This window comes from Onychostoma macrolepis, chromosome 13 (genome assembly GCF_012432095.1).
Source record: "Onychostoma macrolepis isolate SWU-2019 chromosome 13, ASM1243209v1, whole genome shotgun sequence".
NCBI lineage: Eukaryota > Metazoa > Chordata > Actinopteri > Cypriniformes > Cyprinidae > Onychostoma > Onychostoma macrolepis.
This window is the reverse complement of record NC_081167.1, coordinates 25,152,064-25,177,567: the sequence shown is the minus strand read 5'-3', so window position 1 is coordinate 25,177,567 and position 25,504 is coordinate 25,152,064. Positions and strand designations below refer to the sequence as shown.

Genomic DNA, 25,504 nt, shown 5'->3' with positions numbered 1-25,504 from the left:
TGTGTGTGCAGTTAATAAATCACATATTTTAAAACAATACACCATGGATTTATCTTTAAAAAAAATTATTTGCCAACCCAGTTATAGTCAAAACTTTACAAAGTTGAACATTCGAGTGTTTGAAAAGAGCTGAAGGTGCAAAGATAGCCTTAACTAACAAATTTCATCTCGTTACTCAGTGTTTGTTTTGTGCCATACTATCACTAGTCACTGGGACATGTAACTTGGGCTAATAATATGCCACAGCCACATCACAGTCCAAGACTGGTTGCCCACTGAAGCTAAGCAGGGCTGAGCCTGGTCAGTATCTGGATGGGAGATCTCCTGGGAAAACTAGGTTGCTGTTGGAAGAGGTGTTAGTGAGACCAGCAGGAGGTGCTCACCCTGCAGTCTGTGTGGGCCCTAACGCCCCAGTATAGTGACGGGGACACTATACTGGCAAAAAGCACCGTCTTTCGGATGAGACGTTAAACTGAGGTCCTGACTCTCTGTGGTCATTAAAAATCCCATGGCACTTCTTGTAAAGAGCAGGAGTGTAACCCCGGTGTCCTGGCCAGATTCCCTCCACTGGCCCTTATCAATCATGGCCTCCTATTAATCCCCATCCACTTGATTGGCTCTATGACTCTCTCTCCTCTCCACCTGTAGCTGGTGTGTGGTGAGTGCACTGGAGCCGTTGTCCTGTGGCTGCCGTCGCATCATCCAAGTGGATGCTGCACACTGGTGGTGGTTGACCCCTCCCCAACCCCCAACCAACCACATGATTGTAAAGCGCTTTGGGTGTACAGCAATACACAAAGCGCTATATAAATGCATTAATTCAATAAAACACAACAGAAAACATGTTTATTTACTTCTTTTATTTCAATGCACATTGATTAGTATAGTTGTGCTCAAAATAGTTTTTATACGCCTAGAGAGGTTTGATCTTTTGTGACTAAGCTGGGTGGGTCAGTAATGTACTTGGACAAATGGCTGCACATTCATTAAACGGTCCTACATTGCACAAATGAGCCTGAACACGGTAGTGAAAGTGATGGACCAGAATCAGCACATTAAAAAGACATCAGAAAATAAAGTGCAAAACAACGCCTGGGCTCTTCACAACCCAGAATTACCAGAACATCAAAGATGAAAAGCTTAAAGGAATATTCAACCCCCAAATCACTTTTCTGTATAATTCACTCTCTTTCAGCTGTCAGAGATCCAATATCCCAGAATGCACCTCTTCACAGACCACTATACAAGGTTTCTTCCTCTGTTGTCTTAACTAGTCACAATAAGTTTAAAACAGAATCACAAAAATTGGATTTCAAGGTAAAATGTTTCTTCAAGCCATTTCATTTGAGGTAAGAGCATCAGGAATTGACAGTTTAACACAATCTAATGCCCCCATCATTCAAGTTCTAGAGTCGTCTCTGTGTGCATGTTTTAACAATACAGACATATAGATCATAAAACATGCACATCGTCCTACGGTTCAGCACTCAATACAGTGAAATTTTCAGACACATGATGATAAAATTCAACAAGTTAATAAAGGCTAGTTTCTACCCGTTCCACCCAACAACTCAAAGGTTGTCTATAACTGATCCAGTCACATGAACCTGTTTGAATTTAACCTAAGACCAGGTTAATGAAATCCAGAGAGCCATTTGGTTGACTGTAAATCCCACCACAAAGTGCTTATTCATAGAAACAAGATTTAAATGAACACCACGGATAATATTTCAACATACTCTCTTCTGAAAACACAGGAGAAAGGCGAAGGAAATATATATATATATATATATATATATATCGTCTGGGACCGTTTCATTTCTTTATAATTACAGTTAAAATAGAATGTTGAAATGCTGATGAGAAAATTAGACCAGCAAAGCTGGTGAGTGAAGGTGTGTATCAGTGTGTGTGTGTGTGTGTGTGTGTGTCTGTGCGTATCTATGTTCCTGTGGACACACACACAAACAGGAAGTGTGGTAAAGGTGCTTATTGGACTGTAGTGACAGCCTCATGAATGGACTCGGCCACGTAGTCGATGTTCTTGGTGGTGAGGCCACACATGTTGATCCGACCACTCGCCATTAGATAAATGTGTTTTTCTTTCACCAGGTACTCCACCTGCTTAGCTGTAAAATAACATTTTGAAATGGTTTAGTGACATTTTATGTAAATTTGAAACTACAAATACTATAAATTACATTAATTAACAAAACATCAAACTAAGTGGCCACTGCAAACAAAATATGCCTTTTTCCATTACTAGCTTTTAACTACTTTTTCCAGTGCTAACTTTAAATTATTTTCCCAGTATTAATGTTTAACTATTTTCTCAGTACTAACTTAACTATTTTCTAAGCACTAATTTTAAATTATTTTCTAGGTACTAACTTTGAACTATTTTCCCAGTACTAATTTTTAACTATTTTCTCTGTACTAACTTTAACCATTTTATTTCATTACGGTTTAACTGTTTTCTCAGTACTAACTTCTATTTTATCAGTACTAGCTTTTAAGTATTTTCTGAAGTACTAACTTTTAACTGTTCTCTAAATACTAGTTTTAACAAATCTCCTGATTACTAGCTTTTAACTATTTTCTTAGTCTTGTAACCTAACTTGTAACCTTTTTCTAAGTAGTAACTTTTAACCATTTTAAGAACTAACTTTAACTATTTTCTCAGTAGGGTTTAACTGTTTTCTCAGTACTAGCTTCTAACTATTTTCTCAGTACTAATTTGTAACTATTTTTAAGCACTAGCTTTTAACTATTTTCTAAATACTGTTTTTAACTATTTTCTTAGTACTAACTTTTAACTTTTCAAAGTAGTAACTTTTAACTGTTTTAAGTACTAACTTTAACTATTTTCTCTCAGTACTAACTTCTATTTTCTCAGTACTAGCTTTTAACTATTTTCTCATTACAAGCTTTTAACTTTTTTTTTTTTCAGTACTAGCTTTTAATTTTCTCAATACTAGCTGTTAACTATGTTCTTAGTACAAGCATTTACCTACTCTTACTTTTAAAGCCTATAACCTAAAAGGCTTTAAATAAAGATTTGAAACCACATCAAAGATTTCTCTTCAGTTGCAGTAATGTGTAATAATCAGTAGCTAAAGCATCAGTGACTGCCGTGTCAGAACAGATGTGTCCAGTGGTGAGAGACATGATGAACGGAGTGTGAAGCGCTAGAAGGAGATACTTACGGTTGAGTCCGGTGAAGCTGAACATGCCGATCTGTTCAGTGATGTGCTCCCAGGTTCCTGGAGTTCCGAGTGCTTTGAGTTTTTCCTTCAGCTGAGCACGCATGAGCAGGACTCTGTCTGCCATGGTCTTCACATTGTCCTTCCTGTAGAAAGACAGTAAAATGCCAGACTATAAATAACCCATTACTAAAACACACACATACACTGGTGAATCTCACAAAATCTGTCAAGAACACATCCAGGTCACATTTCATCCCTAAATCTAAAAATAACATGTAGGCTAACTGTTCTATTTTTTAAATTACACTTATGGGAATTTTGGGAGAAATGTGCATAGTTTCCATGAAAATCAATTACAAATTATATACTTGCGCTAGTAAATATTTTATTTTTGAACCAAACGCATGAAACTAGATTCATCTGAATTGCATTTACCATTCAGCAAAGAGTTCAGGGGTGTTGAGTGTGATGGCAACCAGACGTGCACCCTGGGACGGAGGGTTGGACCAGGTGATTCGAACAATCTTCTCCATTTGAGACAATACACGGGTCAAATTGTCTTGGTCTTTGGCTACGACAGTCAGGTTCCCCACTCTCTCATCTGTGGAGTCAGATTATATTTTACAATCAAATGGTTCTGAACAAGGACACAGTATAAGGCATTAAAATGCAATCTCTAACATGTAACACTGGAACCACTTACTGTACAGACCGAAGTTCTTCGAGAACGACTGGGCGCAGAACAATTCAAAACCTTGTGACACAAAATAGCGGACAGCCCAGGCATCCTTATCTAAATTTCCTGAGGCAAAACCCTGATAGGCTGAATCAAAGAAGGCAAACAGACTCTTTCGCTGAAGAGAGAGATGAGAGAAGAAAAAAGTCAGATAACAACATCTCTGCCATGCAAAAATGTGTTTTAGGTAATTACAGCTCCATTGAGGAACTTTTCAGGAACACTCTGTGTCCTGCATGACTCTATAATTTTGATATGATATGTTGGCTTTAGGTGATTATGCAATAGTTAACTCAGTATTTATAAAACTGCAAAGGTTTAAACTTAGACAACAGTAGTTGTAATTGCACGTTGTGCTTAAATGGCTTATTACATGCAATTAAGATCCATTTTTGTACCATGAGCTTCAGCGTTCTAATCTGAGTGAGATGATGTGAGGTTGTTGTGATGGTCTCACCTTCATGACATCGGCGATCTGCTTCCATTGGTCCTGGGTGGGATCTGTGCCAGTGGGGTTGTGAGCGCAGGCATGCAGCACAAAGATGGAGTGATCAGGTGCGCTCTGACAGGAAAGACATGTTTTCATTTGGACTGTATATAGCAGAGGTGTTCAAACTTTTTAATACGAAGAGCTAAATATCTCATTTCATTTAGGGCTGTGGGCAAGAATTAAATGTTGCATTATATCTAATTATATTAAAATGTTAAATAAAAAAAAAAAAAGAAATAAAATAAAAAAAATTTCAAAAATCAAATTCACTTATTGTTTCTTATATTTCAATGCAAAAATAATAAATAAAAAGTTAAATCAAAAATATAAATAAGAAATTAAGTTCAATGGCATTATTAATATGGTATAGCGAGACAAATCCTGGTTTGGGCATCTGATATATAGCAAGTTTTCCTTGAAATTTTTTTTTAAATCTTAAATACACTACCATTCAAAGTAAGTTTGGGGTCAGTAAGATTTTTTTTAATGTTTTTGAAATTATTCCCATGATGGCAAAGTTGAATTTTCAGCATCATTACCCCAATCTTCAGTGTAACATGATCCTTCAGAAATCATTCTTATATGCTGATTTGCTGCTCAAGAAACATCAATTATCATTTTGTGCTGCTTAATATTTTAAAATAGGATTCTTTGATAAATAGAAAGTTTGGAAGAACAGCATTTATTTGAAATAGATTTTTTTGTAACAATGTAAAAGTTTCAAACTAGATCAATTTAATGCATCCTTGCTGAATATAAGAATTAATTTCATATTTAAAAAATCTTTCTGACACCAAACTTGGTATAGTAGTGTACTATAGTAGTGTATAGCTAGTAGTGTAAAAATAGCATTTTTAGAGCCATTAGAAAATGCCACTAAAGTCTGAACTAATCCCCCGATTGTCATGCTCAACACTTCTTTTTTCACATAATCAAAGGTTTTTAGATAACATTTATCAATTACTGATAAATAAGTAACTATGAATAGCTTGTTTCGTTAAAGACAATGGAATTTCGAAATCACTACTAACCTCTAGATCACCCAGAAAACCTTCCAGATTGAGTCCACGCTTCGCTGCATCCCAGTATTTGTATGGACGGATGTCCTCAAATCCAGCGTTAGAGAAAACAGCATTGTGGTTCTCTTGAATGAAAGACCGCAAACTAAACTGAACATTTTTATCATTTGAGACAACAATAAATTAAAAAAAAGTTAATTACTGAATTGAAGGTCAGCATGAAAATAGTTAAGCTCTTTTGAGGCAAAACTTTAACATATACTTTATAGTAGAATAACAGTTTTTACAGTATTTCCTAAATCTTGTGCTCACCCCATGTGGGTGCAGACACATAAACTGGAGTTTTTGTGTTGTCAGTTCCATTGTACCAACGGCGAAGAAACTCGGCTCCGATCTTCAGAGCACCAGTGCCACCTAAACACTGCACAGCTCCTACCTGCAATACAAAAACAACAGACACATCTACATTAGAATGTGTAACAAGGTCTCAAATAAAACATTTGCTAAATCTGAAAATGTAATGATTTCTGAAGGACCATGTGACACTGCAGACTGGAGTAACAGCTTCTGAAAATTCAGCTTTGCCATCACAGGAATACATTACATTTGAAAACAAAACAGGTTTTTAAGCATCTCATCTGACCCGATTATCCTTGATGGCAGGACTGTCTTCACCCAGAGCGATCTTAGATGAGCTTGAACGAAACTCTGGCAGGCCTAGAATGGGCAGGTACTCGTGGTTCAAACTATGGTCATCAGCGATCATCTTCTCCACTTTTCTCACCACAGGCAGAACCCAGGGCTGACCTTCATCTGTCCTGTAGGCTAAGGGGAGAAAGAGGATGAACATTTAAACCAGACTGCTTCAAAACACAAAGGCAAAAGTTTGAATTGTACACTACCATTCAAATGTTTGGTGCAAGTATTTTTTAAAATAAATGAATACTTTTATTCAGCAAGGATGCATTGCATTGATCAAAAGTGGCAGCATATACATTTCAGTGTTAGAAAACAATCTTGTTTCAAATAAATTGAATTTTCTATTCATCAAAAAATAGCCAAAAATATCATATCACACTGAAGACTGGAGTGATGATGCTGAAAATTCAGCTTTGCCATTACAGAAATAAATTAAACTTTAAAATATAAGAAAACTTTAAATTGTAAAATTTCACAATATTACTGTTTTACTGCATTTTTGGTCAAATAAATGCAGCCATGTTGAGCAAAAACTTTTTAAAAATCTTACAGACCCCAATCTTTTGAACAGTGTACATCACAGCACCCTGAATTCCTATCTAATCAATATATGTCATGCATAATTGTTCCTTTTTATCAGGCCTGTCTATAATCAGGATTTATCTGTGAACTTTTACCCAAGAGCAAAATTTGCTTATTCGACATTAACGTGTACTGTTCATATCCTGATGCAATTCTTGAATGAAAAATCCTACACAAATACAGAACATACGTTCAGAACTGGTAAAGATTTTGAATCAAAAGATGATTTTAACCTGCATGTCTGAATGTATCAAATATTAGATTAATAAGCAATTTATGGTGCAACAACATATCCAGTTTAGTATAACTATCAGCCTTTTTTTTTTTTTTTAATAAGAGAAAATAAGCATATTCTGAAGCATATTTTGTCACCTTCTGCAGAAGTATGACGTGACTGACACTGTAAATGTCTGTAGAAAGCACATGAAATCAGTGTTCTGGGTTGCTCAAGAGGGATAATCATTTCAATCTGAGGAAAGACCACAAGCCAGGGGGAGGTGTTCAACAGTCCACACAATCATGACTCAGGGATTTTCAGAGATCTGACTTTCATCTTTTGCTCGTGTCTCAGAACCTCGGGAGTCGTGGTGTCAGCAGGGTGTCAGGAAAAGCAGAAGATAAAGATAATCCTCCCAGAATCCTCTGAGGTCAAGCTCTCTAACTGGGATCAGGAATAACTACACAGCAGATGACACATGACGACTGCTTCTACACAATAATACTGTCGACAAAACACAATCTATTCATCCCCAGTTAACAGCCCTGCACACAGGCCTGGTCTCCAATAGAAATGACCAATGCTGGAAGAGTAACTCTATCCTTTAATATATTTAGAAATCCTAGATGCCTCTGGAGCTAAATGCGATGACTTTAGTTTAATGTCAGATCCCTGTTTAATTTAATGTGGTATAATACAAGTAATTTACAATTTAACAACAATTCATTTTTTATTATATATAGTCTATATTTCAGAGTAATAGTCAAGTCATCAAAATATGAAATAAGACTAATGGAAAAATGGTTATTATAAACAAACATCTGTTATATATCTGACTTTTTTAAAAGTAGCTCTGCACAATTTTGGGGTGCTTTTTAAGCAGTATTTAATAGATTATTAATATGTACATCATTTAAAATAATAATTAAATAGCAAATAAAAAAGTAAAAAATATATATTTTTTAAATTATTTATTCAATTTCAAAGATACATTAAGCATTTAAGCATGCAGTTCAAATGTTGGGTCCTTTCACTCAGACCAAATAAATTAGAAAAATAATCAGTCTATATAAACAGAAAAAATATTACAATTCAATATCAAACCTGTATGCATGACTTGCCTACAGTCTAAAACGATATACATGTCATGCAGTTAAGAATATAACAGTTTAATGTCAACTCGTGCATGGAGTATCTCATGTTACTGATGCTGCTATTGGATTCCAGATAACAGCCGATCTGTAATAACGTGATGTGGCTGCCACCATTATAACCATTCAAAACTATATTTCACACTAATTTATAAAATAGACATTTGTAAATGCAATGAGCTGCAGTGAAGCAGAGCAGACAGGTGTGTTTAGTTCTTATTATATATGAGGCCTACTGTTGTCAAAGAGGATAACAGTGTGTGCATGGACAAAGCATGCATTAAACTGACATTCATATTCGTATATTCTGATATGCACGTGTGTGTGCATCTCTCACCTCCGACTCCTAGATTCACCTTGCTGGGATTCTGATCTTCACGGAAATCTGCTGACAGTTTAAACACTGCGACAGGAACAGCTTGCGGGACTTCACCAAATATCGACATGATGTTGTGTTAATATTTCTACAAATTATGAGCGAGAAGAGGGAGACGATACGAAGGTACCGCTGTATTGAAGAGCGGTGTGATGGAGACAGACAGACTTTAACCTTCAGATGTGAGATTTGGGCAATGGAGGACAGGCGTGTCTAAACTAACCAATAGAAACCGAGACGTTTATGTTCGACTCGAAGATTACCCAATCATTTTTTAGTACTGGAAGGTCAAGCCGCTACGTCATCAAAGAACGCGCTCGATAACACTGCGGGGACCAATGACAACTCGAACGTGTAAGAGCGACGTGTCTTTCCACCAATGATAAAGTAGAGAGGGCGGGCTACACACAGTTACTTGAGTTCCATATCCAGATATCTGGATTATATTTGAAATTGTGTAATTTATGGCTGTTATCTGCTTTTACGAAAACAAAAGTTTCATAATATCCTGCGTAGTCCACTTTAATGATGTTATCAGTACTCTGTACTTCCACCTTCCACGAGATATCAATCAAAAACACTGCTGAATATTTGATATTGCTTAATATACATTAATATACTTTTTTTTCTTCTTTTTTTTTTTTAATAAATACATTATGTTAGGCTATATATTTAAGTATCCAGGCAACGAGAACAGCACTAAATACAGTCAATTTCTACACTGCGTTTTGCAAAACTGACATCAATGTTTAGGCTATTTATATTGAATTAAGATTTACAATGAAACTCATGCAGAAATGCAAAAGTTAAACCTTAATTTTTTTTTAAAACTGTACAGCTTTTAAAGCATTCCAAATGTATGTAAACACCCTTTACATTTTATTATTATTATTATTAATGCTTAATTGCTGGCATATGTCATATCATATCATATCCCCTTTATATTATGTATTTAGTCTATACATGTTTTTTTTTTTTTGTTCATAGGCAAATACAAATTTAGAGAAGAAAAAAAGATTTTCTATGTCGTGTCTCTGTGAGGCCACAAGGTGGTGGTCTAAGCTTTTCATACTGTCCCACACATAAACACTTATGATGTTTTAAGGTCTCTAATGGAATCATAATTCAAGGCCCAAGAGGAAAAAGGGAAACGTGAGCTGTTCTGTGGTATTTATATCATGAAGGTCTCTAAAAATGTACGTTCAGACAACATGTGACCTCGTGTCCATTATCTTACTACTTTTCCATTATTTCTTTCATAATACTTATTTTGAAGTAACTAAAAATTGATGATAATACATCAAACTTCAAAAAACGTTAAATAAGGATTTTGTTTGTTTTTGATCATGAGCTTTTAAAGGATATATTTCAATGGTCAGGATAGGTACTGTTTGAAAGCCACTCCAGGCAACCTGTATGGTGTATCCTAAAAATGTAGATTTTTGTCAGCTTAAGAGATTGCATGCTTTTACTTCTCTTGACCTGCTATTAGCGAAAGATATGAACCTGAAAAAGATATGAAACTGCGATCTCCCTCTTAGAGAGAGTGGCAGCACCATCAGATAACTTATCAACCTCAAATCACCTGCACAACCCAAACCTGTATTTCAAGTACTGTGATTGTTTTGTGTGAGAAAGTGAGCAAATCATTTAAATAACTTGCAAAATCCTAAGATTTTAATTATTAAATTATGCAAATGTGGAAAGTATTTTTTCTGCTTCTAAATAAAAATAAATAAATAAAGGTTCCGAAAGGGGGTTTTAATACCACAATAATACCACAGAGAAGTGATTTTTGGTTCCCCAAAGAACCTTTTACACTGTAAAAAGTGATAAGTTGACTTAACTTAAAAAAAATTAGGAAACCCGTTGCCTTAAATTTTTTAAGTAAATGATAATTAAAAAAATAAGTTAATTGAACTGTCAAGTTCACTTAACTTTTTTTTTTTTTTTTTTTTATTATGTACTTAATAATTTTAAGGCAACAGGTTTCCTAAAAAAAATTTCAGTTAAGTCAACTTTCACTTTTTACAGTGTAGTGAAAAGTTCTTAAAATAAAAATTTTTTGTTTGTTTAAAGAACATTTTAATAATCTAAAGAACCATTTTCCACTACATTATTGGCATCTATGGTTGCATGAAGAACCTATTGATAATATCGACTGAAACTTTCCATTGGAAAAAAAGAAAAAAAGGTTCTTTATAGCAGAAAATTTTCTTGACACTAAAAAGGTTCTTATAAGAATTTTTCACTGAAAGGTTCTCTGGGGAACCAAAAATGGTTCTTCTGTGGCATCACTGTGAAAACACCCTTTTGGAACCTTAAAAGTGTTCCATGGATGTTAAAGATTCTTCATGGAAGCATAAAGAACCTTTGCTTTGAAGAGTGAACTCATCAATAAAATATTATATGCATACTTCTCATGATTACTCTACCAACTCCATCTCTCAGTTTTGTGTTGGGAGGATCTTCTGCCCTCACAACCCCCAGGAGATATTGAGGAGTAACTTCTACACCTGCAGCATGGCCTCCATCTCCGTCTCTCAACCCCAGTGCAGTGGATGTTTGCATTCTTTGCCAGTCAGTAAGGGTAGCTTACCTGTGTGTTAACTGTCAGCTTTGTAATTATGGGATTTGGAGCTTCCAGCACAAGGTTTGTTGGCCTGGGGACAGACAGAGAGAGAGGCTGAGAGAAGAGCAGAGACCACAGAAGCATATGACACAAGTGCCTCCTGGGGAAACGTTTGCAGCTTCTGTCAGCTAATACCATATCAAAGAGCATTCATTAGAGACCCGCCTCAACAAATATGAAAACATTGGAACATTATAAGTTTGCAATAACATCAACAAACATCTGAACACATTCAATTTTGCATAATGATCAGCTTCATTCTAATGAACTCTACAAATAAACACAAAACAGTGTTCAAAAGGTAGAATTTGAGGAGTCTTCCTGACTTCAAAAACATGCACGGACCATGACAGAAAGTCAGCAACTCATACCAAACATGTACACAGAGCGACATTCCAGCGCAGGACCTTCTCGTGTTGTTCACGTGTTACATTAGCCTCCCTGCTAAGGGTCAGCGCACTTCGCTGAGTGAGGGCCTTTTCTAAACTCCATGTTGGTTATTTTGTTTTCTGTTGCCAGTTTCATCCATTCTGTTTGATGGACTTGACTAAAAGACCACCATGTTTTCCCTTCACCGCATTCTGAGTTTGCAGACCTGAGACGTTCCTATTACTGAGACCAAAAGAGAGCAGCTATAGGTGGAGCTCAGTAAGTAGGTTAAATATCATGAGTCACTCTTTAAGAAAAGAGAGAAGAAAGAAAGCGGGGAGAGAAAAAAAATGTAGCAGGAGACACCTCTTTAAGATCCAGAGTGGGCATGTTATGAGGGACATGTTGGTAAGAGATACGCTGTAGCTGGAGAAATGGGCTAAAATATCCAACAACACATATTTCATCTGACAGCACCGAAACTCATCGTATCTCAGCAAGAATGTAGCCGCATATTCAGGGCTGGGGCAACAAACGTAATAGATTCCATGGCCACATTTGTCCATATGGCCATTTTAACATGTTATTTTGATGTCAGATGCTACTTATTATTTTATTAATATGGTTTTAATTGAATTTTTAAATTTAAATATCAATGTATTTCAACATGATATATTTACATCAATTTAAAAGTTAATTTAAATTTGATTTTATTTAAGTATTTAAGTTTTATTTACTTTATTTCAAGTGAGGAAATATAAATCACCCGAGTTTAATTTGTCTGCTAATAAAGTAATGAAACATTTCCATCGCATACCCATTTTTTTTAATAGCATTCTTGGGTAAAATGGCATTTTAAACATTTTAGAAATAAAATTGCTAACTCCTTGTTTTGGTCATTTAATAGCTAACATGTATCCTAAACACATGATAGTTATGCAGAATAACTTATTCATCAGTGATATTTACCTTGATTTTTCTTGCATCTCTAGTTTCATATTCTCAACAGCAGAGAAAACTATTTGATAACCTCTGAAAAAAAAAAAAGAAAATGCTTTTGGGAAAAATTATTAGTTGTTGCGAATATCAATCGTGGAATATTTGCTGTCATTTGTGCAAATACTTGTACGTATAATAATTCATATGATGTTTTTTTTATAGTTTTATAGTTTCTAAAATTTAACCCTTGGGACATAAACACTGAAGAAATAACCATCAACTTAAGAATCAACCAAATCTGAACTAATCTGAACACTGAGATGAAGTGTCCTCCTCAGTGTCTATGGTGGTTGCAGCCCTGTATGTCAACATGAATAAAAGTATGATGCATAAGTGCTGTTAAGTGTGATTAAAGTGTCATTACTCATTGAAAGGCTAATCCACTATAGTTCTGTACAAACAGAACAAGTCACACCCTATTTATTGAAGGCCGAACACATTTACTTATATGAATTTTATTGTAGCAAAACACAGATATACGTACGCCTGTCTACATTCTGAACAGATGTTCCTTTTCTTCCAATTTTGACCTCGACTACTTTTCGATCTGACCGTTTTAAACAATGGGAGGAAGTGCAACCTCATGTCTACAAGTCTGCTGCCACCAATTGGTTTACGTCTTATTGAAAAGAACAAATAAACATACACGAAAGGGCCGTACAAACATTGTCTTAATTCATACTTCACCACAAACATGTCAAAATGGCAGCAGAAACATAGCTGATACATGCAGCTGTCCACAATTAGCCTTTATTTACTTCAGTCACCAGATTCAGAGCCTTTGTATGAACGCTAGGATTGTCACTCGCTAAAATATATCAAACACAACAAACTGAATCTGTGTTCTGACAAATGTGTAATCGCACAAATATTTGCAAAGCAGATTTGACAAGAAACCGCATCTCTATGGTCTCAGAGATTATAAATGTAGCACGCTAATACTTCTGATTATTCAGCAATAAATAGTAAAGTCACAGCAATGAAAGAAATCCATCGCAATCACAGCGCCTGACAACTTGGAGGATTGCATGTTCCTACATGTCTGCTATGAATACTTCTGAGAGTTTCTCTTTTCATCCTACACTGTCATACTGCTATTTTTTTCCCTTAAGAAGCCAAGCAAATAAAGACATTAAATGTAATAAATCTAATTTCAACAAGTCTTTTCGACTTTAATATGTTAAGAAAGATGGTATAATGATTCATTATAATCAATAAGAGTTTTTAATATAATAATAAAAAGTTTATTTAATTTGACTTCCAAAACATGCTTGTTCTGAAACATTTCCTTCTCAAAAGTTTTGTTTTTTGTTTTTATTCGGTTGAAAATATATATTTTTTTAACATTTTTTTTTTGGGGGGGGGAGTCGTTTCAGTAATTTCATATCTAATTATCATGCATCCAAAATGAACAAAATAAAATCATATTTTTACTTTTGAAAGCAAATTTTGACCAAAATATGGCTCGATCTGAAACAATGCAGAATAGTGATATTCAGCTTGATTTTCCTTCTCTCACGTTCTCACATTTCTTGAGACCACAGTTGTCTATTTGGTAACCAAGTATACTAAGTTTTGAAAAAACATCATTGGGGTAAAATGGTTGGTTGTGGTGGAAATGGCACCACAACTGTTTATCACAATCGTCAATTGATCAACTGGGCCTGCTTGCACAAACCAAGGGATTCCCAGGACTGCAATCTCAGGGGCTACACACAACTGCCTATTTCCCAACAGAAACGAGCCATTCCAAACCCAAGGCAAATGTAGGAGCAGAAACGAGCTTCCTTTTTATTTACAGCTGCGACGGCGAATGAATGGGATCTCATGCTCGAATAGAAACAAATTGTCAGTTTGATGGGAGACGCCACACTGGCTGCACTGAGTAACACAGGCTCCCCGCTCGCAACATGTTTATCCAGTGTAAGGTCATGTGGTGTGCATCCCCAAATGAACAACATATAAATCTGAATAAAATTAATTGTATTATTGTTTGAATGACAATCTTTGTAAACTGTGCGCATACCAGCGGTCAGATGAACTTGAAGCAACCTTTCCTTTTATTTTTGCCTCTCTGGCACGGCCCAGGGAATGTTTAGACAAAAAAAGAGGAAATCTAGCCGTTCACATCCCACTCGAAGACTTTGTGTAGCTACTCTGTGTCTTAATCACCCCTGTCTGTTGTAATCGAATATTTAGGTTACGGCCTTCCTCTCTCACCACATTACCCACGGCGTAGGTCACACACATTACAGGCTAAACGCTCGGTAATTTGCGCACATGTATACAAACACACACCTGCAGGGTTAAGGCCATGAGGGAAAATACAGCTGTCTAATTTATTAGTCCCAGGAGGCTGTGTGGATTTCTCCTGGCCTGACTTCCGTCAGCGGGCTTCCAGACCAGACCTCCCTAACTCAGAGCTCTGCTGTGACAGGGAATGTCTGGTGCTGCAGCGCCTCGCCTCCCTCCTTTCCTCCCCGTCTGCGGCAGAAACAGGGAAGGCTATCAGTCATACGGCTGGGTCAGATGCACAATGGTTCCCGGCGAGGTCTCAAGGCCTGGCGCAGCACACGGCCTGAAACCAGGAGCTGATAAGACTCACCTTCCGGGACCTAACAGGATCTGCACCTCCTCAGATACGCCTTCTGTATATATGGAAGGTTTTCTGGGCCTGTTGAGAACCGTGTGAGGACATTTCCTCTAGTTGGCCACTGCGAACGAGTCCTTACCTGCGTGCGATCTTAAAAATAACAGCTCTTTATTGGCATCTTTGGTTCCATGAAGAGCATTTCACATCCAAGTAACCTTTCAATTCTACAGAAGCTTGTTTAGCAGAAAAGGGTTCTTTAGATTTTTAAAACGTTCTTCTCATTAAAAAAAAAATATGGTTCTTTTGAGAATTGCTCACTGAAGGGTTCTTTGGGGACATTTATTTTTAAGAGTACGGGTTAAAACAATTGTATGTACATTTATAAATATAAACTTTGAAATGTTAGTTTCAAAATGATTTTAATGGTACATTGACTTCTAATAAGGCAAATGGCTTCTGTTTCTTTCCCGCGTTCTCCACCTCAAACGTGTATTTTGAAAGTTTGGTAAGCGGGTACGAAATTCCGCGAAAAGGGCGGATTGCTTTACGGCACCAAAAAATACATGACTGGTTCCTAAATCGCAAGCTTCCTTATATAAAGTAGGCGGAAAACAGCAGCCTATGTAAACATAGTAGGCTACTATACGTTCGAATTCACAATATTCGTAAATCAGTAGGCAAAAAGTCTGACCTATTATTTCCGGCGAGATTCTGAAGTGGGCATCTCATGGACACTTTACAATCCCATGAGGCCACGGGAGAGGATTTGTGAATGGCAGTGAAGCTACCGGATTACACACAGAACTCATTTTTACCTGGTCTCTAAAGTGGTTACTTATTCTCAGTGAGTAGGCTTTGCGATTTTTTATCAGCTAGCCACTGTAATTACGACAGTGATATAGCCTATTTACGACAGGGAATTCCACTCACTTAACTGTAGAGGGCTCCAAAGTGGCAAAAATACACAAAACTACATACAGTTGCTTTAAAGCGCTGCAGATATTCATCTAAAACATATTCTCAACTCACAAACATGAATTCACATTCTATTCTCACAGACTTTGGATTTGAGCCTAAACACTCTCCTGATGTTCACAGCATTCACTAGCTTTGAGTTTGTACAGAATGCTGTGATGTCAATGAGCAGCTGATGGTCCGAAAAGACGCAGGCCCTTGACCCACTTCTGGTACCTCTACATCCAACCTCAGTCAGTGTCCAGATGAAGATGATCTATTGGCCTCTCCCTCCCTCTGCTGACCGCCTCACTGTCATGGTGCTCAGGCCTGGGTTTTGTTAGGTCCAGGAAACAGGCTCTTCCTTTACATAAACATGGGCTTAAAACCTTTTTTTTTTTTTCTTTTTTTTTTTTTAAGGACTGGCATCGGCACGCAACCGTTTCGGTACCTCAGTGTTTGGGTACTACAAGACAATGTTTTTTAATACTAAGTATTAAACTATAGATAATTATGGTTTTAAACACTAAAGCGCCATGCGGTAAACATTTTGGAGGATGGGAGAATTTAAGATAGGCTAAATCATTTGCTGTGCTGCAATAGCTGAAGGTATTGGTCAAATATGGATAATATTTGTTTAAATAAGTAAACAATTGAAAGGAAAATTATAATTAACATAAAGCTACAGAAGATGTGTGTGTGTGTGACAATGAACTTCTGAACAAAAACTAAAGCGACAAGTATTGGACGATATCAATAACACCACAGTCTGGACAATAAGCTGTCTATGAATGAAATAAATTAACTAATTAATTTAATTTACAATATCTGAACATCTTAAAATATAAAATCATGATATATCCTGCAAACAAGTAGCCTAAATAGAACATGAAATAGCTACATCTTTATAAAGCTGACCTTAATATAATTAGATGCTCAAAAACAAATTATTTGTGCAATTTAACAAAAAATAAATAAACAACGTATCATGTGCATGCATATTATGTAAACGTCCTTTCTAAAATTTATAAGGTTTATTTATTTAACTTCAAGCTTCCCCCCGCCCGATCTGATAGAAATCGCCTATTGTAAAAGTTTTAAAAAAAACATTCAATTGTTCTGGTCTGACTATTAAAATGAATTCCTGTTATATCAGAAAAAAATAATATTTTAATTATTTAGTATATCACTACTTTGTTAAGGTTTGCTGTACATAACATGTAATTTAATTTAATTTAATCGCAAATTATATTTCCGAAACTGTCTAATAGGCTATAATATAATATAGCCTAATATAGCCTAATATAGCCTAATATAATATAATATAATATAATATATAATATAATATAATATAATATAATATAATATAATATAATATAATATAATATAATGACAAGATGTTTTTTGTTTGTTTTTGTTTTTTGTTTTTCCCCCCAAATGGATACCGGAGAAAAAACACTTGAATGTGTTCTAGTTTATTTTCGACCTTATTCTGTTAAGCTAATGCAGCATTAAAGCAAATAGGCTATTAACAGTACTTCCATATAACCATATAACAAACCGGGCAAACCGAACGAAGCGTTTCAATTATTGTTGTATATTCTGATGTTGATATCATCAATATGTCCATCCATCAGGACACTGGAGACTCCAGAGGAGAGTCCTGTGCAGACATGCGCTCTTCACGGTCAGCTTGGCTTCATGCTTGACTGAGACTCTCCTCATCCTAATGGTGCTATTAACCAGACAAAACACTCACACACTTTAGTCGTGTGTGGGGCAAAGATCACTGCTGATCAGATAAAAACTCGCGCCAACCTCCAAATCCTGAGATCGGACACTCTCCAAAGCTCTGGTCATGGGCCTATAAGGATACCTGCATTAATATTAGGCCTATTTTTAATCTATTTTTAATTTAATCCTCGTTTTGACAACTAAACATGACCAAAACGTTCTATGGTGTTTGTCATTGTGTCAGCACATGGAGTTATCATGATGTGTGGGAAACATTTTAATAACAGTGACAGACGAGTGGTGCTGCTTTAAAAGAAGAAGAAAAAAACGTTTTGAACTGATCTTTTTGAGGGTGCAGTATAAAGCATAAATCAAAAACCTAAACAAAATGTTATGCCCACTGCCTATGAGTACACCGATATATTAACAACTGAATGTGTCACAAGGCCAACATGCTGTTTAACGACAAAGATAACGCATCATCATCAAATTCTTATTAATGAATGAATAAATCAATAAATAAATAAAAACACGGCAATGATTACTGAGTGAATTACAGCAAATATCATGAAATTAATGTACCTTGCCGTTCGGTTCTTAATAGAAAAACTAGAAGCCCTCCACTCCGACTTTCCTCTTGAGCCATTAGTCTAGGGACTGGAGGACACAAAGCTGATCTAAACAGCACTGTTGATAGCTAACGGATGAGATAATCTCGTCTCTCTTTCCTTTTCTTTTCTCTTCTTCTTAGTCTCTGGCAGGCTTTTGTCTCTGGCGCCGGAGCAGGAGCTCAGAAAGACACCGATGCGCATCATTGCGCCCTCAAACAGGTTTCCTGCGCACCCTCCTCACAATAAGTGATCGATACCTGGGACTGGATACAGGATGGAAAAAAAATGATATAAAACCTACGATTTCTGGTTCTGGTGCTATTTATTCTTCGGCGCAAATGAAACACATCACGGGGTCTCCAAAATAGCTATGTATAACTTTTGAGATTTTGAATTAAAAACATCAGTCATAGGCACTAAAACAAACGAAACAACATATATAAAGTTTAATGTTATGGCTAATATTCCTTTTAGTGAAATTGAGGTAATCGATGCGACAAAGTCACTGAATTTTACAGACAATTTGAATCATTGTATTTCTACCCGATTGTGCGTAAAGTGATCAAAACGCAAAGGTGAATATTACATTAGCAAATCATTTACCTTATTTACAACTTTCGGAAAGGTGAAGAGAGCTTTTTGTTCTATGAACAAAATATGAAATTTAAATAAATCAATCAATAAATAAATAAATTAGAAGATGACGACGAAGAATCTGGAATCAAGATTAGGTGAAAATCCTCGATTAAACCAGAATCGACATCTTTATTTTTTTTCCACATATAAACCTCTTGCGTTTCCATAGAAAAGAAATTACAGTAAGTTTGACCACTAATGGAAACCTGCCCTTCTTAAAATTGATTTTCTATTTTAAAAACCTTTTTTAGAAAACTAGAACTACTTAAGACCATTCTCTCATACAGACGCACACACACATGCAGACACCATTTGTCTCTCACGCACAAACAAAGTTATGTTTAAATCCGCTTGCTGCTTAATTGTCAAAAGTCTGCAGCTGTTTTTGCTCCAGCTTGACTGTCTAATGGCACACAAGTGTGGTGCAGGTCAGATCTAAATGGGATAATAGCAGCAGCAGGGTTAAGCGTCTTTTCCAGAGAAAACTCAAAGAATATGCGGCTGATTAAAAATAAAAATTGTTCAATTATTATCAGCAACGCTTTTAGGGAGTTATCATTTAAGGCATATGGATCACATATAATTATATATATATATATATATATATATATATATATATATATATATATATATATATATATATATATATATTGATGTCATATTATAGGTTCTTCAGATCAGCGTTTTTGTTTCTGGGTTCTTACAAATAAATAAAAAAGTTATTTCCAAAGCTCGAAAAAGTCCCATATTACATCAAGATATAAAACTCTTTTTGGTTCAGTGTATTACAAAGGAAACATACTTCAGTCTTATCGTGGACCAGGATTCAAAATATAATTTTAATTGTGCAGAACAAATAGATTTGCATTGAGCAGATGAGCACGAGTCATTTAACATGATTTACATTTTCACAAGAACTTTGTGGGAGGATGTATTCTTGAGCTGTATCATACCAAACCTTCTCGTTACTAACTCTGTAGGGGTTTTCGGAACACACAAAGATTCCGATTAGAACTTAAAATGATTCGATAGGACGTCGTAAAGGACTTTTTCTAGTTTGGAAAACCATAAAATCCACACTGATCTGAAAAACCTTTAAGGTGAAATCAAGAATGTTTATCTCCAAAGAATCATATTAACAGACTCAAATGTGTACAGTAAAACAGTGTACTTGACGAGAAGAAGAGGAAAATTTGAAGAACTTTTATTCTTCAAGGATGCATAAATGATTACGTCGGCCTGGATGTAGCTTGCGAAAACGTATCGTGTGATATTAGAGGCTGTTTTTCTGCTGGTATGAAACTGTATAGTCTATGCGTTTCCTCTGTGGATTGTAGGACGGATCATTACATCCCGCCCCGGTAACGTGACATCACCGGGCAGAAGAACTGCCTTGTGCTGCCGGACTCCAAGAAAAACACACAACAGTTTAACACCGACGAGTGGCGGTCCTCACCTCTCTTCATGCAAATCAAGCAGCCATGACAAAATGGGAGATTAATCGACACATTTAGGTATGTTTACTTGAAATTGTTGCTTATCTAAACAATTGTTCAACAGGGCTTAGTGCTCGAAGCTTCCAGTTGAATCGGGAATAACATTGTAGATGTAATCCAACAGCGCCTGATGATGCTTCCGAGCCCGGTTACATCAACGCCGTTTTCTGTGAAGGATATACTGAAACTGGAGCAGCAATCTCGCCACCTTCAATCTCTGCATCCCGCGCAACACCACGCACAACTGCATCCGGAACTGCAGGAGAGATTCCAGGCACCATCATCCTGTTTTCTCGGAGGTGGAGACAGCCCCGGCTTCTCAGACAACGAGGAGAAGATGTCTTTTCTGAACTCTCTCTCCATGCAGGACAGTTTAGTGGAGAGCAGCCTTTCGCCTCCGATGTTCGTCCATCCGGCCCTGGGACACGTCGACACTAAACTTGAAGATGAACTTGAGGACCACGAAACGAGTGGGTGATTTGTGTTTTACAACTGAAGTGAATGAATTTGAAACTGACTAGGAGATCGAATTGCCAGCGTCTCTAAATATAAGACGGAGGGAAGAAAGAAAGATTAAAAACGAGAAAATAATTCAAAGTGCCATTGTATTTTTGATAAATAGCCTAGTAGTTTTTTTTGTTTGTTTGTTTTGTTTTTACAAATAATAGCGAAATATTGCATGAATCATACAGCATAACATGAATATAAAACTAACTTTAATTAGGGCATTTGCATTGACTAGCACTGAAAATGCGTAAATTAGGACTACCGCACTTTTTGAAAAGTGTTGCAAATTAAACTATAGCTTTTGAAAATAAAATAAAAAATCATTCTGTTTTGTGATTGCATGAAATAGCAACTTTGAGGTAGGCCTATTTTTATGCGTCTTCAATGCAAGGCACCTCGCAAAAGTTTGTAATTATGATAAAGTTATACAATTATCATAAAGCTCTATTATTTATCCAATGTTTAATGCGAATATTGCATGTTATGACACTTTATATTAATTTCGTACTTTCCATCGGTCTAACCCTGCAGAGACATCGTAGGCCTATACATACATAAACATAAATATATATTTAAAATATATACATAATATATAAATAGCATCGACTGGCCACTTGTTTACTGTTTATGTATTGCACTACATAATTAAATGACTCGTCTACTGACCGCTGCACAATATGCACTAACTCATACGTGCTCCTGGGTATATAAGTTCTGTTGGTTGATTTTCCAATATGCATAGCATTTTTATTTTATATTTTATTGCTAATACAATTAAAATTGTAATTATATTTTACATTATTTCTGAGAAAAAAAATCCAACTTGGTGATTTTCTATCTGCAAGGTTGTATAAGTGACATTATAGAAACTGTTGCTAAAGGCCTACATCCAGCCTCACCGCAATTTTATGGTTTTGTTTTGTTTATGCAAGGAAATGCTTCTGTGAATTACGTCAAGTGAGAGTTAACCGAGTTAGCTCTGTGTACTTTGTGCCTCTGTTTTTCTAGAGAGCTGCGGTGCCATCATCAGATCCCCGGAGTGTGAGGGTGAGGCGCACTCGGACACGGAGCGAGCGCAGCGGCAGAGGACGCGCAGGAAGCCGCGGGTTCTCTTCAGCCAGGCGCAGGTCTTCGAGCTCGAGCGGCGCTTCAAGCAGCAGCGCTATTTATCGGCTCCCGAGAGAGAACATTTGGCTAGTACCCTGAAACTGACATCGACGCAGGTCAAAATCTGGTTCCAGAACCGCAGATACAAATGCAAGCGACAGCGTCAAGACAAAACACTGGAAATGGCAGGACACCATCACCCGCCGCCGCCCAGGAGAGTGGCGGTGCCCGTCCTAGTCCGGGATGGCAAACCGTGTTTAACGGGATCACAGAGTTACAACGCCACGTACGCGGTGAACCCAGGCCCCTACACATATAACGGCTACTCGTCTTATAATAACGCCGCTTACACAAACCCTTACAGCTGTACATATCCCAGCCTTCCTCCTCTCCCAGCAAACACATCCACTAATGCGCTGATGAGCATGAGTCTGAACAACCTCGGAACATATTCCCAACCTCAGACATCACAAGGGACACCCGTGTCCGCGTGCCAAGGGACTCTGCAGGGTATCCGGGCATGGTAGTCCCATTGCAACCCACTCGTCTGTATATAAATGTCAACTTTACAATATTAGCACACAGTTAGCCATGTTTTATAGGCCTAGGGTCCTGTATAGTCTACCTTTTCAGTATAAACTTGAGTGAATTTCTTCTAGCAACCCTTCAATGATGGCTAAACAAATGCACATGAATATTCATAGCAATTTTTTGACCACCTATTTGGACTACATACTCCCTGAACATTTGCCGGTCTAACTTTAGACTGGCACCATGGTTTCAGAGACAGCTGTTTTCTCATTCATTGCACTTATCGATGAAAAAGTTATTACCTAAGAAATGTTACGAATATTGACAACGGTGTGTGTAATTTTGTGCAAACCTACATTGTAAAAATAAAAACAGTAAACTTTATTTTTAAAAGGTGATACTAATAAATTTACTATTTCATACACGGGACATATAAGAATCTATACATTTAAAAACGCTCAAGTGAAAGAAAGAGAGTAACTAATTTAAATCGAAGAGGTACAATTCAAGACGCAAAAAAAAAAAGTTTTAATAAGAGGCGGAAAATTTCAGAGACAAAAAATACAATATAAGCCAAAATACTCTTGCAGTATTTTTTAAATATGAATTTATAATGTTTCGTTCAACAAACAGTTCTAAAATAAAGTCAGCTTATGTTTGAAATAAATTAGCTTTATAGGCTACGTTTAATTAACCTTGATTATTAATATTCAGAACAATAATTCGAATTTCTCAAGTCTCACAAGCACAATAGTTATAACGATAGATACGGACGTCTCATAAATGAATTACTTCTACATTTAAACATCTTTCGCTTTTAATTCCCAGTTTTTCAAAGACAAAAGGGTCACAATTACCAGATTTTTGGAAAAGCAAATACATATTATGGCAAAGAATAAAACGTTGCTTAAAATCGATAGCTACTTCAATACTCCGATTTTACACGACAGACAAGAAGTTAAAAGTTGATATACTCCTATTTTGATAAGCATGATTGATTGCGTTTGAAATATGAAATATTTTTAATAATAATTTCACACCTGCAATTGGTTTAAAATACATTGATAAATAAGCACTGTTAGCAAGGGAGACTGATCTCACTCTCTCCCTACTCCTCCTATTTGTTCTTCCTCCAATGGCAGCTTTCAGTTTTAGTCATTGCATGTAACTGAATATCCTATAATCACACACATCGTGTTTAATCGCATTATCTCGAGTAAATATATGCTATATATTTCCCTGCAAATCACTTTAAGGTGTACAACCTTTATAAAAGTATGAATTATATTAAACCTTACTTCAATAAAACCTGTTAATTCGGATACTACATGGAATTATTATTATTATTATTATTACCTAACAAAATATTTTCGCACTTTGCAATTTTCGAGTATTGTTGGCCTATAAGCATCTTTTGACCTGACAGTTCCTATAATGACAGTATATAACAATATAAAATTGTAAAATAAAAAACACATCATTCAAATTTAGAAAAGAAAAGAAATGGCCTGCTTCAGTTACTGCATTTCAATTCCTTACTACATAATTCATCATTTTGATTTCGTAAACACAAACATAAAGCTTTGATTGAAACAAGTATATGTTCGTCCATTATGCACGGCGTATCTCGTTTATCCTTCAGCCCATTCATGGTTTCACCAGAGCTTCCACTCTAATAATGAAGATTAATAGAAAGGTAAACAGAGTCATCGGGGGTTTGTATCTACTAATAGCAAGGAAGAACAGCTCCCCTCGCTACTGCAAGGCCATTGGACATACCTGCTGTCAGGGTAAGTGGCCCAGACACTTCAGTGTAAATACTCATGGCGACAGAGCGGCGATGCCTCAGGATGAGCCGCTATAGAGAGTGCTGGACGACAGATATGAATCTATAGAGAGGATTTCTGGACGAATATCAGCACTGGGTGCGGTTAGTTCCCCTAAACAAGAGTGTCATAGGCCAAATATTAGTAGTTGCATGGCCATTTCTGATGACTGCAGGCTAAAAACTGTTGGCTTGACCACATATGGTTAAAATATTATAAATGCACTTCTAATAGTTTTAGAATTCTGAAATTAATCACTGTCATATAACTACTAAAATAGCAGTAGTGCTAAATCAAGGAGGTACTAAGGAAGAAAATATCTACTGGTTATCTGTATGGAGATAAAAAGGAAGGGAAAAAGATGATTACGAACACAAGAATTATTTCAAGAGAACATGAGGTCAAAGCTATAAGGCCACATGAATTCATCTTCTAAACTGCAAAGCGGGCAAACAAGGAGAACATAAAGTAAATATGCTAATACACCAAAGTGATGGCAATTATTGAAACCGAGGGTTAATGAAAACAAAAGAGAGAATGCGTGATGAATTCAGCCGCATAAGCATAAATCACAGCATCTGAATGTTTTGCTTTCATAACCCTATATGTTGATCTCAAACATCACAATCTGAATAATGTACCCAATGAACAAGACATTTACTAAGCAGGAAAAGTATATGCAGATAAAGAATTATTAACAGGTCTTGATTTTGTCACAAATCTCAAGGTGATAAATGGCATATCTTAAGAGAAATCCACAAAGGTTGAGTACTGCAGCTTTGGGTGTTATCCTAAATGTAATTTATACTGTCAGCACCTTTACACTGAGAGCTCAGGATGAAAAGCGCCCCCTGCTGGTCACGTCACATCCGTCCTCCAAACGCACGTTCTTTATACAACATTTGAATATATGAAGACAAGGTACCTGACAAGATTGCCCTGAGAATATGAAACAAAATAAAAAATGAAATCAAACTGACATGTGAAAAGAAGAGAAACAAACTTGGCCACTGAATCTGATGCGTAAGCGCCC

At 36.4% G+C, this 25,504-nt stretch overlaps 2 protein-coding genes and 1 long non-coding RNA gene across 3 annotated transcripts; 1 reads left to right on the top strand and 2 right to left on the bottom strand.

Moving 5' to 3' along the window:
- Positions 1–841: 841 nt before the first annotated feature.
- got1 (glutamic-oxaloacetic transaminase 1, soluble) lies at positions 842–8,689 on the bottom strand. The gene is made up of 9 exons (XM_058796599.1): positions 8,438–8,689; positions 6,095–6,276; positions 5,764–5,887; positions 5,464–5,576; positions 4,400–4,504; positions 3,910–4,060; positions 3,642–3,807; positions 3,207–3,349; positions 842–2,129 (listed from the first exon to the last, which is right to left on the bottom strand). The coding sequence occupies exons 1-9, from the start codon at positions 8,544–8,546 to the stop codon at positions 1,990–1,992; spliced, it is 1,233 nt and encodes a 410-aa protein (XP_058652582.1). The 5' UTR covers positions 8,547–8,689; the 3' UTR covers positions 842–1,989.
- Positions 8,690–10,743: 2,054 nt separating this feature from the next.
- Positions 10,744–15,923, bottom strand: LOC131552787 (uncharacterized). The gene is made up of 4 exons (XR_009274055.1): positions 15,761–15,923; positions 15,082–15,219; positions 14,775–14,960; positions 10,744–11,139 (listed from the first exon to the last, which is right to left on the bottom strand). It is a non-coding gene; the product is annotated as an uncharacterized LOC131552787 (long non-coding RNA).
- A 4,494-nt stretch (positions 15,924–20,417) lies between these two features.
- nkx2.3 (NK2 homeobox 3) lies at positions 20,418–23,036 on the top strand. The gene is made up of 3 exons (XM_058796287.1): positions 20,418–20,518; positions 20,625–20,970; positions 22,016–23,036. Exons 2-3 carry the CDS (start codon positions 20,631–20,633, stop codon positions 22,639–22,641), a joined length of 966 nt encoding a protein of 321 aa, XP_058652270.1. The 5' UTR covers positions 20,418–20,518; positions 20,625–20,630; the 3' UTR covers positions 22,642–23,036.
- The last annotated feature ends 2,468 nt before the right edge of the window (positions 23,037–25,504 follow it).